The sequence below is a fragment of the Ornithodoros turicata genome, chromosome 3, assembly GCF_037126465.1.
Source record: "Ornithodoros turicata isolate Travis chromosome 3, ASM3712646v1, whole genome shotgun sequence".
In the NCBI taxonomy this organism is placed as follows: domain Eukaryota; kingdom Metazoa; phylum Arthropoda; class Arachnida; order Ixodida; family Argasidae; genus Ornithodoros; species Ornithodoros turicata.
In genome coordinates this window covers 69878305-69895415 of record NC_088203.1, presented here as the reverse complement: position 1 = coordinate 69895415, position 17111 = coordinate 69878305, and the positions used below count along the sequence as shown (strand labels likewise).

The 17111-nt window shown below is 42.8% G+C and overlaps 2 protein-coding genes across 6 annotated transcripts in view; one reads left to right on the top strand and one right to left on the bottom strand.

The window, feature by feature from the left end:
* Positions 1–1140: 1140 nt before the first annotated feature.
* LOC135387271 (probable ribosome biogenesis protein RLP24) lies at positions 1141–2103 on the bottom strand. Its single transcript, XM_064616553.1, has 5 exons — positions 1937–2103; positions 1639–1825; positions 1508–1571; positions 1333–1415; positions 1141–1278 (listed from the first exon to the last, which is right to left on the bottom strand). The coding sequence occupies exons 1-5, from the start codon at positions 2015–2017 to the stop codon at positions 1205–1207; spliced, it is 489 nt and encodes a 162-aa protein (XP_064472623.1). The 5' UTR covers positions 2018–2103; the 3' UTR covers positions 1141–1204.
* A 2310-nt stretch (positions 2104–4413) lies between these two features.
* LOC135388581 (cytosolic carboxypeptidase 1-like) overlaps positions 4414–17111 on the top strand; it is a 79258-nt gene continuing 66560 nt past the window's right edge. Inside the window, exons 1-6 of one of the 5 annotated variants that reach the window (XM_064618205.1) lie at positions 4414–4593; positions 5740–5878; positions 9729–9796; positions 9877–9946; positions 10958–11104; positions 15338–15472. In XM_064618205.1, coding sequence (XP_064474275.1) covers positions 5785–5878; positions 9729–9796; positions 9877–9946; positions 10958–11104; positions 15338–15472 — 514 coding nt within the window. In that variant the 5' untranslated portion in view covers positions 4414–4593; positions 5740–5784. Of the gene's footprint in view, positions 4594–5739; positions 5969–8078; positions 8195–9728; positions 9797–9873; positions 9947–10957; positions 11105–15337; positions 15473–17111 lie in introns of those variants that run through there. The other 4 variants (XM_064618204.1, XM_064618202.1, XM_064618201.1 and 1 more) reach the window with 4 other exon arrangements.

The window sequence follows — 17111 nt, the reverse complement described above, 5'->3', positions numbered from 1 at the left end:
TGTGCCTGCAGATAATTGCCTTAGTTACAGCAAGTAAACAGGCCAGAACAAGCAAGCATGAGGCTGTCAAAGCAAATGATGTGGGTTGTGTGATGTTGGATGTGGTTTATAATACAGAAACCCTTCTCCATCACAGTGTAGCACATTTCAAGTCACAGAAAATGGATGACGCACCTTCTTTTATGCCACCAGCTAGCCTTCTGGTGATAGCTAAAGTAGAAGTACTACTTGTCTATACGTATTGCACACATTATCCACAATGCTGGTCATGGGACAGCTATACCTCTCATTGAGTGATCCCAAAAGGCAATATTTCTTCGTGTGCCATACACTTACATGGTTGTCATGAGTGCTCACCTTATTTGGGTCAAACTTCTTGTCCACTTGGACCGATGGGCAGCGACCAATGCGATCTACCTGTGCTCTTATTGCATTCCCCCATGACAGAAGTAACAGCGAGAGAAGCGTACACTTTTCCATCACCTTTTACTACCACCTGACTCGATACAAGTGCAACCACATCTGACTGCCCTCTGTGTGTCACCTCAGAGAGGATCCTATGGTTCATTGCACAAGAGGAATCATGCTCCCATGCTACTGTTCCAATGCTGACAGGGTCATAATTCAGGTCAGTCATAACAGACCCATATAGACAACAATTTGAGGTATAACTGTGTGTACAAAATGTGCACGAGGCAATGTACGTGCAAAAAAAGGTGTCGTACCGTTTGGTCTCGAGATTTTCACACCATCCTCCTTTGTTTTCTTTACTCTCTAGCCCCATGTAATGTTTCCTTTAGAGTGTTTCATTAGAATTTCCCTTTAGGCTTTTTTTGTGCACCATGTAGTTGGATGTTTATATTCTGTGTATTGCACAATCACAATACCTGTCATTCCGTTTTATGCGGGACAAGTTTCCCAGCGAAATTTGAATGTTGTAGAAAGGAAACTGCATCCATTAACTGTGAAGTTCATAACATGCAACACGGCAAAGTCAACGTCCAGGAAGGAATTTAAAAAAGTGATGGAATACGCGCTCTGTTCCATTATGCCATTCCGCGAGTTTCTGCTTACGTTCTCGATGAGGAATTGCTAGCAACTAGACAGCTTTCTATGGTGAATGCACTGATGTGCAAGATGTACTGTAAAAGTGCATTTTAATGTCAAATGGGTCCTCAGAATCAACATGGTATGTAAAGGCTCTCTAATCGTCCATCTCCTGGTCTGAACATTCTTGAATGACTTCAACAATTGCTTTCTCCTTTTTCTTGAGGGGTGCTGTAGAGAAAAGAATAAGTGAAAATTTAAATTAGAACAAAATGGGAGCATTACCTGCAGGGGACCGGATGAGACACATATCCCTCTGAACTTCTTTGATATCTTGCTGCTTCTCAAGCTCTTTTCCCTTCATTAACCTAAAAGGAAAGAAGGATTTTTAAATATTTCAATTCAAGATATTCTAAAGGACGTAGATGATGCGGGAGTCTCAAATGTTTGGAGAACCCACCTGTTCATGACGTAGTGAGACTGTCGTTTGTGCTTGATTTCCTCGACCCGCTTGATCGCTTGCACTGCAAAGCATGTACACATCATACGAGTTCATAACACATTACGACTGTTCTTTGCCTCTGTGCTTACATGTTTTCTGCCACAGTTCTCTGTTATATTTTATGGGTGTGTTGCGCCTTTTCTCGAACTCAAAAGCAGGATCGACCGTCAATTCCTTGCCAGCTGCCTTGCGGAAGGCCTTAGTCCACCGAGTCTTCCTCGGGTTCCTCTTCTTTTTAAACAGCTTATGACACTTTGATTTGCAGAAGCGGAATATCTATAAATTATGAAACACCCCGACCATTAAATGTGTTATCCGTAAACAAGCAGAACATGCATTAAACGTTCGCGCTTGCATTTCATACGGTCTATCGTTTTGCACACCTACCTTACAGTCATTACGTACGAACTGGATCCCGTGTCCAGGATATATGGAAGATGAGCAGAAGTAGCACCTTTCTATGCGCATTTTGTCACAGCACTTTCAAGGTCCCTTTGCTTTCCACCTCGTGGACGTCGCCGCCAAACCCAAAAGACGAACTAATGTCGATGGCACTAGTTCTAGGGCGGGACTGGCAATATATGTATATTTTATTTGTTTATTACACAAATACGAAATATGGAACTGTAGCAAGTTTGGGTCAATGTTTCCATTAGTGCAAGGCTTGGCCAGAACTAGCCAATACAACAAGCTATATGGAGATGCAAAATACGCAACCCGGTGGTGTTCTCCATAACCTCCATATGCCCATAACGAACATAACGAAACCGACGAAACCCGAGAGGAAAAAAACAAAAAAAAAATCATAGAAATCATAAGGAGAGGCTAGAAGCAAAGGTGGATCTGGCCCTGCGTCAAAACGAGGGATGCGCCATATTGTGGCGGCCAGTGTTGCCATGCGCCAATGCTGTCTGCGCGCTGTCCTTGGCAGCTCGGTTTCAATGGTGAATATTGTTACTGTAATCAATTTACGAGGAAATAAAGGTGCAGTAAGCATTAAATAAACATGAAGTAAGTAATACTACGGCCGGCCTTCCCGTGCTGTAATCACTTGTTCTAAAAAGAAAAGGCGGCCTTTAGTGCAAGGGGAAGCTAGCATAGTTTCGGTTCCGGAATTTCCGACAGCCGCCCGTGGTTATCGGCTAAAGCTAATTACGCGGAGTGCGACTTTGACGCTCGCTGCATCACAAGAAACAATGCGGCTGAAACAACTGACCAGACATCCTTGACTAGAACGTGAGAACATGTGGAATTAGGGGAAACTCCGACAGAGTAATGAAAGACTGGTTTGACCCTGGGGATGGTAATTCTGGCGGTCCCTCCTTTGTGGGACTGCCGCCACAGCCGAAAAATATTTGTCTCTCCCGGAAGAGCCTCGTAAGCGCACAAACAAAATACCGCCTCAGGTGCATTCTGTCGTCGCTAAAGACATGGGGCCGTGACACTGCACACTGAATATGAGGGTGACGATGGGAATGAAGGCTTCTAAGGTATATGCTCGTATGTTTTCTGTGGTGGGCGTTCTGCGGGACAACCCGAATCCCAGAGCACGAGTACACCATCTCCATCTCCTCCAAAACAAATCGTCTTTCCCTCCCTCTTTCACCCTTCCATTTTTTTGGTGGCGCCAATCCTGCGTAGCACCTACAGCACCTTTCTTTACAGTTATTCAGAAATATGTACGAAAGCAATCAAACGTAGGCTTTATTCAGGAGAGCGCCACTGTCGCTAGCAGGTTTGCCGCCATAACGTAGGCAAGGTCCTCAGGTTTTGACTGTCCAGGCCTTTACCCACATCGCACGCACCGTATATTTGATGTTTCAAAGCTATTCTACTCTGTGAACATTATATGTACAATTATCGAAGTGATTTCCATGTTTTCAACGTTAATATAGTAATCTAAATAGCATATGGCGGCGAACGAAAACCGGAAGAAACTTCGAGTGGACCAAACATCATGGCGGTGACTTTTCGAAACTAGTGCCCTCTGTAGAGGTGACGTCAGCGAGTAAACTCTTCAGTGAAAGAGTAATTATTCGTTCAATTTAAAAGGCCTGCAGCTTTTGCAGTCTCACTCCTAGGAAGCATAATATGGTGACTGCACCCCCTTCGTTCTGTGGTTCAATGGGGACATTACATGCGGTGGAGGAGGATTTTCCTTTCGTTTCCCTCTCTCAGATGCACTATCAAAAGTGTGCGATTTTGGGGGGTTTGAATGTTGGTTTGAACCCCAGAAATCTCCCCCTCTGGCTACGCTACTATACGCCACTGGTGGGCTACGTTACATTTCTGTGAATTACTATATTACTTAGGATAGCCCCCCCCCCCCCTGTCCCCCACTCCTTCCTGCTGTCCTCTCTCCATCTGCCCACGTCTGTACGCCGCTCATAGCCACAGTTGCTTCGCGGCGCTAACACGGAATTAAAAAAAAAACCAGAATAGCGCGCACATCAGATGCAAAATACTCCAACAAAGCTTGTTCATGGAGATTTGCATCATATATAATTACGTGGTATAACGACTATGGTGGTAATAGATCTGCTTGCAGTATAGTCAGCTATACGCTCAGGCGGGCAACGTCACAGGGGGATCGTGCGTCCTGGGCCAACTTCGCAGGGGACGGTGCCGACATATTTGTTTTAAAGCCGAGGAATACCCAAGGAAAACGCCCAGACAGCAGAACCGGCGCCAGGATTCGAACGGTTGTGAGGCCGTTGTTATAAAACACACTAATAAACTGTCGGTTTTGGATTTTTGCCATCACACGCCCGTTTTGCGGAGCGGTAGAAGACGACAAGAAATGGCAAACGAAAGACAGCAGACGCGCGCATGCGCTGTCCACCGCGTGCTTATTCTCCACGATTCGCTGTTGGGGATCACATGGTCCTGTAGGGGGCGGACGGTAAGCGGGTTGTGGCAACGTTGTGGGGTTGTGGTGGGTGGAGGACGTACCGTGGTACCGTATTATGGCACTAACATCTTCCGTCCGTGCCCTTCCGAAATCGCTGTTTGTGGCTGGAAGACTATTTTGATGGGGAACTGAGGTGAGCCGTGGGCCTTCTTATGAGTTAGTGCAGCTGAACAATAATGACTTCAAATGCAAATCATGTGTGCCAAGTCTTTTCTCAATGAAATATGGGGCCGTTTACCTCTCCAATTTTCCACGATTTTTTCTTCGATTTTCGTTTATGTACCTTTACCCCGAAATGAATTTAATGTTTTTATAAACGTGGTTAGAAAGACAAAGAAATTGCGCGCAACATGCCGCAGAACTGTGCGAGTAGCATCGTTGTTTCGCGAAGGGGTCGAATGCGGTGAATCGGACATGGACTGAAGGGTTCTTATCTCTTTTCGTTCACCCTTGTTTTCACTTGAAGAGCAAAGATAACCTATACTCTTATAGACGAGTCACTGTAAAGATGGCCCTCTTATTGTACCCCAGCCTCCACTGAGATATCGAGACACACAACACGTCCAGCGGCGTGAAGGTGACAGCTGACACTCATAACTTATGCGTGCTGAGGTAGCCTCCACCGGGGATTTTCCCAGCACACCTCTCGAATGACCCCAAAAAATACTGTCTAGATAAGCCAAAAACTGCAGAAAAGCAGCAGATTATGGGCGTCACACACCCCTATGGTATGCAAACACTCCCTTCCTCCTGCGAGATGAAATCCTGGAAAAATTATTGGCCTACACAATGAGACTGCTGCGATGATTGAAGGTCCTGCAGAGCACAGAATCTGCCTAGCCACCTCGATGAATGGCATTGGCTGCTCGAAAAATAAACACAAAATGAGAACAAAGCTCGTTAACATTCTGCCTTATACCATCGTATATGTATGTTGAAACCCCCTTCAATGAAAAGAGCCTACTTTATGCACAGGGATTTTTCCAGCACTCCCCAATGCCCCCTTATGTGAAATACCCTTCTCCCCAAGAAAAAAAGAACAAAAGCAGCAGATATGGGCATCCCCCTGAGATGAAATTCCTGTGAATATCCACTTTATGCCTACCCTTCTCAAGAACCTCATGTAGAGATTCATTCTTCGGTTGTGGAGAAAACTACTAGAGGCGTCCTGTCTTGTGTCCCTTGAAGATCACAAAACAGACTGGAATTGTAAATGCAAGGGGACAGATAGTGGGGGAAAGGTTCCAAAATAACCTTTTTGTGTTTTCCCTCCCACCAGGGCGTGGCATCTAAAGCAGAGGGCAGCTGACTGCTGCAGCTCCTGATGCCAGCGTACTCTGAGGGCACATTGACGTGTGGTCGGCCAGCAGTAACCTGGCCTGCCCGGCTTGCGGGGGAGAGACCATGGCGGCTGAGCCGTAAGTGGCTCCATCGTTGGACACATCATTTCTTCTCACTAACAGCTTCTTCTCTGACCCAAAATATGCATGGGTGCACGCTAGCATAATGTGAGCCATTAATTATGTGTGACATGAGGAAATTGAAACTGAATTTTGGAGGCCTATGAAAATAATTTTTTAAATCCTGACTGAGAAAGATCTTGCATACGGTCTACATAGCGGGTCTGATATGATTCCTGGCATACGGAATGCTCTGTGTGTGCAGTTAGTGTCTGTAGCGGTGCTTGTTGAGTGAAATGTGGCAAAATATAAAGTAACAAAAATTGCGTTCATTTCAGTGAATGTGAGAAAAAAGATACGCATATTGTGACTGCACCCACGCTCATGAGCAGCGACCAAACATCTGCATGTTTCTCTTTGCAATAAACCTGTCTTTTTCAACTGCCACATCTTGGTGGAAGTCTCCTTTTACGAGAGTATATGGAACTTTGGAGTTGCAGAATTGTAATAACAGCAACTCATACTTGTCCAGCTGCTGCTGGCTACAGACCTTCCCCGAATCTCCACCAAGATTTGGCGGTTTGGAAAGAGAGATTCAGAAGAGGAAGTTGCAGCTGTTTAGTCGCTGTTCAAGGGTGTGGGTACGGCCTGCAACAATGAAAACACATGAGCTGAGGACAATGGACCATAGATATTCTTCTTGAGATTGGAACAATATTTGCAAAACACTGCATATAATCCATGGAATTCCTGCTTTGTGTGCTTTCATAGTTTGGGCTTTTTTAAAAAAAACTGTGCAGGGCCTAGATATGTGAGGCCTCCGAGAGAAAAAAAGTGTTTTCTTTCTATGTTAAGGAAAAATTGTTCAAAATTTCCAGTATCAAAAATAAAAGATATGAAGTTCTGGCAAAAAATATAATGCATAAACAGGGCCTAAATTGCCTGTGGAGTCATTCTGGTCAAGTATTGCACTTGTTCAACCCTATATTTTGCCTTTTCGAGTTAGGCAAATTAAATATTTTCCACTTTTTATTTATACAGATCACAGCTCTAAAGTCACAGAACAATGAAAAGTTAGTCCATCTCCGGAATTTTTCTTCCTCAAAAGAAAATCTGGGAAAACCAGGAATTTTGCATCCCCACATAACTTTATGCATTTGCTAGTTCTAGCCAAGTGTTGCACTAATGGCCTTACATTGACCAAAGCTTACTATATTTTGTGTTTGTGTGCTAAACAAGTAAAATCTATGTTGATAATTTATATTGCGCAGTGATTTGTGCTCTAATGTTTGCCAATCAATCCAAGTCATGCAAGCACAATTTCTTTTTGCAATTTTTGGAAGAAAAAGCACGAAAAGAAAAATATTCTGTGTTTCAAAATTTCTGGAAATTTTGTATCTCTATCCAGGCCTCGATTACAAGGGATAGTATTCTTAATCATGTAGAAGCGCGTCGATAAATGTGAGGACACAAATGGTGTGGCATGTCACACTCTGTGAGAGCTCAATTGATATTCAAACGAAATAAGCAACTCAAAGAAAAGGTGCTGATGCTAGGAATCGAAACCTGGGTCTTCTGATTTCCGATCAGGTATTCGTTAATTTCTAGGCGTTCGAGGCTCATGTGCTTGTGTCATCCATGTTTGTTGGCCCGCCTCGGCTAATTCTCCTTGTTTATGATTAAATTTAAAACTTACCTTTCTACGTAGCAAGTGGGGGCGAAGTTGCTTTCACTCCCAAAATAATTTACTCCTTAATTGACTTCACAGCCCTCACTGTAATCTGTCTTGGTTCACTAATTGTGACTGGTCCAAAGCAATCAAGCAATCATTCTCTTTGCATTATCATTCGATAGTTGTTGAAATGTTCTCGTAGCTGGTTCCTGCTGTTCACAAAATGTTCAGACGACACAAGTTTTGAGTGTTTGTACGACTCTTCTCAAGCACACTCCAAACACACCTTACTGATTGCCAAACCATCTCGTAGGCTTATGTAACTGTGACAAGGGGGGGTAGTATTGGGATTTCGTAGCTTATGTGTAATATTTTGTCATTCTCACAACAAGACTAACTCAGAAGACTGTAGAAGTTGTTACTTCCAGGAGCTACCTTCTAACCGTGCTAACTGGAATGCCCTTGTGCGCGGATGAGACTCATAATGCTGCGATATAACCACTAGAAGCCCCTTTTTGCTCCATGAATGCTGCATGTGGCATGCAGGGACCGAGTGTCTGAGTGTGTGGAACGCCTAAAAGAGGCTGCGTCTGCATGTTCCGCACCGTGCAGTGGAGTTGCTCAGCAGTCTGCTGCGCTGTTGCACCTCTTGCAAGACAAAGGTGAGGGTGACTCGACACTTGTACCATTTTTGGAGACACACTCAATCGCTGTCAGTATTATTACTAAGTATGGGCGTGTTCCCTGTTACTAAAGGCAACCCAAGGAAAGTAAAACCTTGAAAGCCACGTGAAATTGCTTCCAATTTCATGCCTGAGATGCACTATTTTGCGTTCCATTACTTTAACCACGTGCAGAACACTGGACACGCTCTAAGATGTCCCAACCAAGAAAATATTTATTTATTTATGTGCTCGGAGGCTCGTATGGGGAGTCGTGCACAGAAGCAATCTTAGTACAGTATATACGCCTACTGTGACTAACAATGTGCGGCTATGTGTGGAAAGGCCTTGGTTCTCGTCTTCCTTGAATGTTTTAGACGGACAAGGCAAGGACTACTCTCAACTCATAGAACAAGCTGTGTGCTTTCCAATGGGATGTACGATTGCTACAAGACTTTGGTCTAACTAGCTTTTGAGACACACTACTGCTGTTTCGCTTGCCTAGAAAAACATCTGCCACACCTTGCCGTAAATAGACTGACTGCCTCCACATGTTAAGGAGCTTGTATGAAATGTGCTGACCCGAAGATTTTTTAAAACTTGTTGCCATTTACACCATTTACTAAACTTGAGGCAAGCATGTTACATGTGCGAGGTTGTTGGATGGGCGCTTCAAAAACAGCTGTAATTAGGGGTGGAGCAGTGCCAAGAAGGAGCATCAGCTGGTTGTATCAAATCCTGAAATAGGCCACTCCTGCCTCTGCCAAGGACGACACTTTTTGTAGGTTGGCAAACGACCTACAGAATGTCTGCTTGTGAAATGATGTAACTAAGCATCAAAGAAAATGTGACAAATCTTGTTTTAACTGTCTCTTTCTGCTTAGATTTTTCACTTTAAATTTACTTATCATAAATTGCAGAGTCATTGCTTTTATCAGTACAAAACTGAGTACTTTCATGTTGTAGCTCTTTTTATCTTCTCTGCGTCAAGTTTATTGTCCATTATTGTCTTGACATGTGTCTAAGCAAATTGCCAAATGGACAGCTGTTTACAGAAACAACATTGGACAGCGCAAATACCGAGGTGTTTCGCAAAGATGTGGATGTTATTAATAATATGGGATTGTTCTAGAACAGGTGAGATGCTGTGGGGTCATCAGTCAGTCAAAGATAGAGTTGTCTAATCACGGAAAGAAGTACAGTATATGAGTTGATGTATGACCCACATGTATTTTGAATATAGAAAGCATTTCAACAACAGCAATATTTATTCACATGACCTGATCTGGTTGTGGCTTGAATGAGTACTCTAAAGTACGAGTACTTGAAAGTGTTTTTCCCATTACTTTGTACTTTACTGCACAATTTTGGGGTACTTTGCCCATCACTGTAATCCATCTGTAGTATATCCTCAAAATTCTTAGTTTCTATTTGGAAGATTACAATGTGTTCCTCGTGTTTTTTGTTAGTTGTGCCTACGTTACCGAAGGAAGACATGTAAGGCTTGCTATGACAATTTTAATTTCCTTTTCAGAAAGAAAGAAGCATCTTACATTCCCGCAGGTGGAAGGTAGCCTCACAGTGCTGCTCAATTTGCTAGAGGTTTGTCCTCTTCCTTACAACTTCCCTGCGAAGTACATGGTGACCATATCTTCATAACAACTACGTTCCTGTTTCAGCAGCAGCACAAAAATTCAACAGTAACACGAAATGTCATATTGATCCTAAAGGAAGTTCTTACTTCTAAAACAGGTAGTCTTTTCTAATCTCTTCCGACAGGTCACTCTGTGTTACTATTGCTCCAGATAACTCAGAGTGCTCTCCTGGGGATACGTAGTTCTGAAAATTATGACATCTTAGCACTTTTGTGGAGGATGTGCTCTTGTGCACATGCTGGAGCTTGCAGCAAAAGTCTAGGGGAATTTTGAACTGAACAGGGCAATGTCATCAACAGAAACGGACACCAAGGAGATGCACCAAAGTAACAATATCATGTGCCCACATAGATTTAGCAAACAGGAAAGTGAGAGCAATATGCAATGAATGTATGGATCCAACTCCGGGATTCCCCTTTAAGTACGCTAATAGCAATGCACGTAGTTGTTTGTCTCCAGTTCTTATTTCTCGAGGTGAGAGCAAGTAAGTAAACAGCACCCACACCCAAAACCTGCAGAGTGTGATGCAGGTATACCCACACTAAATGCGGGCACCACTGGGGTATACCCACACTTTCCTGCAGCGCCACTGAATTTCTACTCACAAATAGCCAAACTGCAAAATGAATCTGATAAGAAAGCGGTATCATTCTGAATGACAGTTGGTCCTGAGAGTGTTATGCGGTGATGTTCTGTTTTAATAGAGTCTGCAAGGGAAAACGACTGACATGGTAACTGCTAATACAATCTTATCGTGATATTGTGAGATATGATGAAATATGATCAGCTCGTGTGCTGGCGGATAGATTTGTGGAGTTTCCTGATATTTTCCTGGATGAAAACGGGCAAATACCAAAACGAATACGTTAGGGCGGCAAAAGGCTAGCTAGGTGAGTGTGGGTGTTGTGGGTACACCACACTTTACCCGCAACCTGCAGTGGCACTGCAATCTGCATTTCTACCTGCAAAACAACAAAACTCTGCAGGTAACCGCAGCTAAACCCACATCTTCTCTCACCTCTACTTATTTCTGTTGTTTTCTTTTACGAGAGCTTAGACACAATTTTACTTCTACATGTCTTACTCCAACATGTTTTCTTTTACACAGTGTCGAAGCAATGTTGTGGTGCTCTTGTACAAAGGAACGGGGGCCAAGTCTTGCTCTCTGTTCTTCTGAAACATCGTGAGATAGGCATCACAGACATAAATTCCATCTGCGCACTCTATGCTGTGCTCACTAGGATGGCAACTAGAGGTACGCTTCGTTGTGTGTGACGTCTTTACAGGCATATCCAAGAACTGAATCTGCGGATGCAATAAGGGGATAAGTCGACTTATCCCCTTTTTAGTATTTAGTTTCACGCGATTGCAAATAACCTAATCTACCATCAAAATAATTACTATTGTGATTTGACATTCCCCGTCTTTGTTATTTGTCAAAACCAGCGTGCGTAGGCAGTTGCCATAATTTCTGCTAGAAGGCGCCACCAATGCACACATTGAGGCACATTTTGCATTTCTGCTTTAGCGGCAGTTCTGTGTTAAAAAAATTACGGCTCCTAAAAAGGTGACAATTCATGACGCTCTGTTACTGTTTTTCTTCTAAGCTCGTATTTCACGGCGCCCCTTCACACATGAAACAGACGGGATCATGTCGTCTGCTTTGCGATGCCAGAGTTTGTTTTGTAACATGCACAGCACTCCGTTGTTCTTCGTTGTTATGGCAGAAGAAGGCACCGGAAGCGACTTTTGTTCTGATTCATCACAATGTAGTGCCTATGACACTCAAAATGTTGTAACCAAGGGTCGCAAACGAGAGACGTGTAAGTGAGCAGAAAAGGAATATGAGAAAATGTTAAAGAACAAGGTGTACACCTTCCGCATGCTGCATGATTTACGAACCGAGCGGTGTTACCGTGTAGACGGATTACAGGGAAGACGCAGCCTCAGTGTATTCACTGCGGACGGAAGTTATTTTGACGGATCTGATTGTTTCTAATGTGCGTCCTCCCGGTGTTCCACATGCGAAAGTGCGTGATGTGACCCGTCTTCTGCCATACGTCACCGCAAGTAACAAAGTTTAATGAGGACCACTTCAGGAAACACCCAGATGTTGAGCTTCGCTGAGATTCATGTAACAATATGTTAGTGTACAAGCTAAGAGCTTACATGCATCCTTATGCCTTAGGCCTTATAATGATATCTAGCACATTTCCTGGGGAGAAATGCAATGCTTCTAAGTGTTATATTGAAGAACAGGATAAGTTGACAGTTGAAGTGCCTGTTATCTCTAAAACCAATAATCCAGGAACAATATCGTGCAACAGAAAGCTACTTCAGGTTGATATGTGTTCCTTCATTTAGTTTCATAGACCCCAGTTACGCGCACACCGTGCAGTGCAAACAAGGAAACAAGATTCTTAACTCATCGATTCTTAATTTATCCCCATATTGCACCCACGGGTTCAGTTGAACAACCCATTTATAAACATAAGGAAAAGGCCGTAAAATATAATGGCTATGTATAAGTATACTTGTATAGGAGCTCACCAAAGTTTTTGTCCCTATGAAGATACTCAATGTTATATTATATTAGTACAACAGGATGTCAACAACCACTGAACAAACCTGTTTATTGAAGAAACTTTATACTGTTGAGCCCACGTAGATGTTGACAAGAAGAACCTAAAATCCAGTTGCTATATTGGGGCATTGTTAACAAGATCATGCAAAATCACCCATCCAAATCACGTTAACTTAAAAGGAATTGAGCGTCACTGCATATGTACATTTCGTTGAAACAATGAAGATGTCTGCCAGTGTTGCCAGTTATTGATTGAAGCAGATTTGTGTCACATTCCAGTTTCTAAGCCTTGGAAATCCCCGGGATTTTCTCGGGAAAAGTCCCGGGGTTTTGGGATGTGAAATACAACTGGGTTCTCGGGATTTGGGGGAATCTCAGATTGCTACACTGCAGCACTCAGACAGGACGAAGGGGGGGTCAAAACTAGAGCTCTATGTTAAACGTTTAAACATCAAAATGTTTAAATGTTTTCTTAAGAAACGCGTTTTGTAACATGTTTCACAGATTAAACATTTTCTTAAAACATGTTTAAACGTGTTCTGTTAGATATGTGTTCGACAGCACGTATACGTATTTAAAGGTTTTCCTAGGATACGTTTAAACGTTTTCGTTTGCATAAATGTACAGCGGCACGTATACGTATATAAACGTTTTCCTAGGAGTCGTTTAATCGTTTTCTTTTACATAATCGTTTTCTTTCGTCCTCTATACACTACAGCTTACTTTCCTTGAAAGAGTGTGCAGGGTATCGCTAAAGTGGCATGTTCCTTTGTCCCGCTCATTTGTGACCGTCTTATGTTTAATAAAGAACAGTCACAGCGCAGGGCACATTTTATTTCGTTTCTTGGTGGTTAATACAGCGTTGCCACGACCCCATTCGCAGCGTACACTGAACTCCGCTCCGCGTGCACTCATGTCATTGGGATCGCTGACACTCCAAAAACGGAGCTTTATCTCATCGACATCGTCCGGCAGAATTACAATTCTGGGTGTTATGCTTTTCTCCATCCCAATTTGTTCATAACGGGAGGGTACGGCTCTTTGTGGGAATTCGCGTCAGCGCATCATGCCACGAAAGTCGTGCTCATCCCTTTTTTCCAACTCTGGCGCAAGAATGATATCATTCGGGACAGCGATTGGTTCTTAACGCGTAATTGGCCAATGTTCTGGTTTTAGAGTGCAATAGTGGGAACCAGTAGGAAAGAGCAGGTTACATGCTTCAGGCTAAAGTAGTTGCTCAAGGTGATGATCGTCCGTATTGGTCTTTTCACCAAAATACTGCTCGCGTAAAGAAGATAAATACGGAATTTTTAGTATAAACTACCCAAAAGATTCAAACGTCATCACCGCCATTACGAGCTCGACATGTTTAAAACTATAATGAATTGCGTCGGTTCATAATGAAATCTACGACGAAAATGAACATGAATAGGGTTGCAAAAAAAACAAATCTGAACTGAAGTAATAAGCTACTTGTAAGACAGTGAGAAACTGGCGTAGTTGGTAATTAGTGATGTGAACCATGGACGCGCCAGGCATAATGGGGATAACTTCTGTCTCTGTCCCTGTAATGCCCGGCGCGTCCATGTTTCCCATTAATAAGGATAACAAGTTGCTTAAATAGCTATCCGTTTCGAAAGGCTTTGCGTTTCGTATTAACAAGACTTTTCAACGACCTTGACATAACGCTCAACCTCTTCATTTTAACAAGATGCTTAAACGTTTCGCATTAACAAAACGTTTAAACGTTTCATACGTAAATGTGTTCCAGACTATACGTTAGTCTAAACGGCGTATAAAACGTTTAAACGGAAAGGTTTTAAACGAAAATCGAAAAAACGTGTTAGATCCCGAGCCCTAGTTAAAAAAAGGAGACAAGCATAGCTGCAGACTCTCAACTGACAGGAATTTTATTTGCACAGGCATATTTATACAATCAAAGAATGATAGGTGGTGCACTATAGCTACACAAAATTTCCTTTCCTTAGTGTACCTTCAGACCTTCGTCCTGTCTGAGTGCTGCAGTGTAGCGACATGAACTATCACAAACTCCCCCTCTTCCTCCCAGCTATATCTGTGAATGCTTCATGAGCACCTGTTTGCTAGATGATGTGCAACTGTCCTTTAACCCACGTTCGGGTTAGAGGTTGCACTTTTAGTAAAGGCTTGCAGAGTAATGCTGGAACAAAATCTGTCAAGCACGTGGAGCTTCATTTCAAGTAATCTGCTTCTCTTTTTAAAATGCTTCCTAGAGGTGCAGATATATCATTGCACACAGCTGCAGCAACTCGGGGGGAAAATGCAACTGATTACTGAAATTGCAGGAAAAACATGGGGATGAGAGAGCAGAGTGGAGAAGGGTAAACTCGAACCACTTCTCACAGTTGCTGGCATCTTTGAAGCCTCACACCCTGCAACAAACATGACTTGTGCCATCTCTCAGGCATGACTAAATGCATCACACTCCCAGTCCAGCAATATTGATTGTGTCATAACTTGACCTCAGCTTCTCAATTTTTGCACACTTTGTGGCTGTGTAGGAGGAAGCGATGATTGTTGTATCCAAGTCTTGCTTACTTGTGAAACTTGTGTGTTACTTGGGAATCAGCTTGGCAGATCATATTTGGGTCAATATCGTCTTGGATCATAGCACCGAAGTACCATTGTGTTGAAGATGTTCCCTTATGTCTCATGAAGTTGTTTTGGCGCAGTAGCTTACATGATCTGACAATTTGATTGTGATGTGTGACGTGATGTACATCATCAGTATGTTCGAGGCAATTGTAAATGAGCTTGACTGAAGGGCCTCTAAACTTCTGCATAGGGTATCTATTCATGTGTTTCTGACAGTTTCTGCTGTGTGCCTCTTTTGCCTTAATTTCACTTTTCTTGTTCATGATGCAGACAGGAAGCTTGCTACTAGAGCTCGACTCGTTGGAGCTTTGAAAGTTCCACTCGAAGAATTACAGCGTCAGCCCCGCCCCAAGCCTAGGATTGCTTTGAGCACTGTGCAGTTTCTCCGGAAGTTGCTCATGAATAGTTAGTATCCACTGCTGTATTTATTGGAAAAGTGAAATTGCAGACAATTTAAGTTTCGTTATATGGTTGAACCTTGATATAACAAAATTCAGGGGGGTCGCGACTTCTTTGAATACTGTAAAGTTGTTGATTTTATGTGGAACATATTTTGGCGTTTTGGTGGAGGCCTTAGTTGAGAAGCAATTTGTGGGAACTTAAATTTGCGAAAACACGGTCTCTGTGACCTCAGAGATCAGCCCATTGTTGCTGTATCTGAACAAAGACCAAGCCTTTTGCAATAACAATGCAATCCCTCGCCAAGAAATTCTCCTGCTTAGTCATCAGCGGGGTTAACGAAAGCGGGCGCTGTTGCTAAGACACTACCCACGTCGCTGGAGGAACCCCACGTATGAAACAGCTTTGGGGACCTTGCGTGAGTTCATGAACTCTTCAACCTGTCACCTATCTTAGCTGCAACCTGCCACATCACAATGTCCGGCTGTCACGTAATTTTAAACGTGTTCAGGATGCATTCGCAGAGTTCCCGCTCACAGTTGGACTGCCTCACCTGAAAATGTCCGTACTTCAGGTGAGAGAGATGCGAGTTCAAGTTCAGAATCAGTGAACCTGAATCAGTGAGAATCTGAACTTGCACCCTATGAATAAAGATCTGTTGCATTTGGAAATTTCACATCCTGGTGTTGTTACATCAGTTATTTACATTCCCCCGCATTCTCATATTTGGAGTCCATTTAATTATTTATTTATTTTCATTTCTGGTCTTACAGAAATGTGGACCAGCTGCTACAGGCAGAAGCCTGACAAGGCAGCTGGACTGACACAACGTGCAAGCAAAAAAAAAAGAAAAATAAAGGAAAAAAACAAAAACAAGTACCAATCAGTGACAATTTACAACAATTACATTTCAGGCAAGAGTAATACTGTTTCCTAACGAAACATATATACATCACATGTACTGCATACAACAAGCACTATTGTGAGCTATGAACCATTCAGAAGTTAATCAACGTTTTATGAATCATGGATGATAGTTTAACTATTAACGATGGTGATAGTATAAAGGCAGCTTAAAGAGAAGTATTGAGATTTCCTTCAAGGTAAACGCGCAATATGCGTTTAAACTGCACGTCCGTATAGTGTTGTGTTAGAAGGTGGATAAACTTATTCTGAAAGAGTGGTATCAGATATGACATGCTCTGTTTACCGTAGTTAGTCCTTAGGATTGGAGTCATGAACTTTCTTGATGTTCGAATGGGATATGGGGTCGTCCTATGCGTGAGGCATATACGTCCTTCCTGTACTTCCCTATAAATGTGTATTCCCAGCTTTAGTATATACATGTCTCCAATCGTAAGGACGTGAGCATTCCGAAAAAGTTTGGTAGAGGACGTAAAGTAGTCAGCATTCATCATAAAGCGGACAGCCCTTCTTTGGAGAACATGTAATTTGTTCAAATTAGTTACAGTTGTATTACCCCATATTAGCAGACAATAATATAACTTTGAGTACACCAAGGCATAGTAAATGTCTCGTAACAAAGGCTGAGGCACCAACCTCCTAATTTCGATTCATTCCTTCAATTGATTTAGATAATTGACGCGCAGTGTGATTGACGTGTGTGGTCCAAGAAAGGTTGTCA

What these genes read in the sequence shown, in the direction of transcription:
- LOC135387271 (XM_064616553.1), bottom strand. Translation starts at nt 2,017, where the DNA reads ATGCGCATAGAAAGGTGCTACTTCTGCTCATCTTCCATATATCCTGGA. An exon ending in TCGTACGTAATGACTGTAAG is followed by an intron (nt 1,826 to 1,936) that starts GTAGGTGTGCAA and finishes CATAATTTATAG; the next exon opens with ATATTCCGCTTCTGCAAATC. An exon ending in TCTCATCCGGTCCCCTGCAG is followed by an intron (nt 1,279 to 1,332) that starts GTAATGCTCCCA and finishes TTTTCTCTACAG; the next exon opens with CACCCCTCAAGAAAAAGGAG.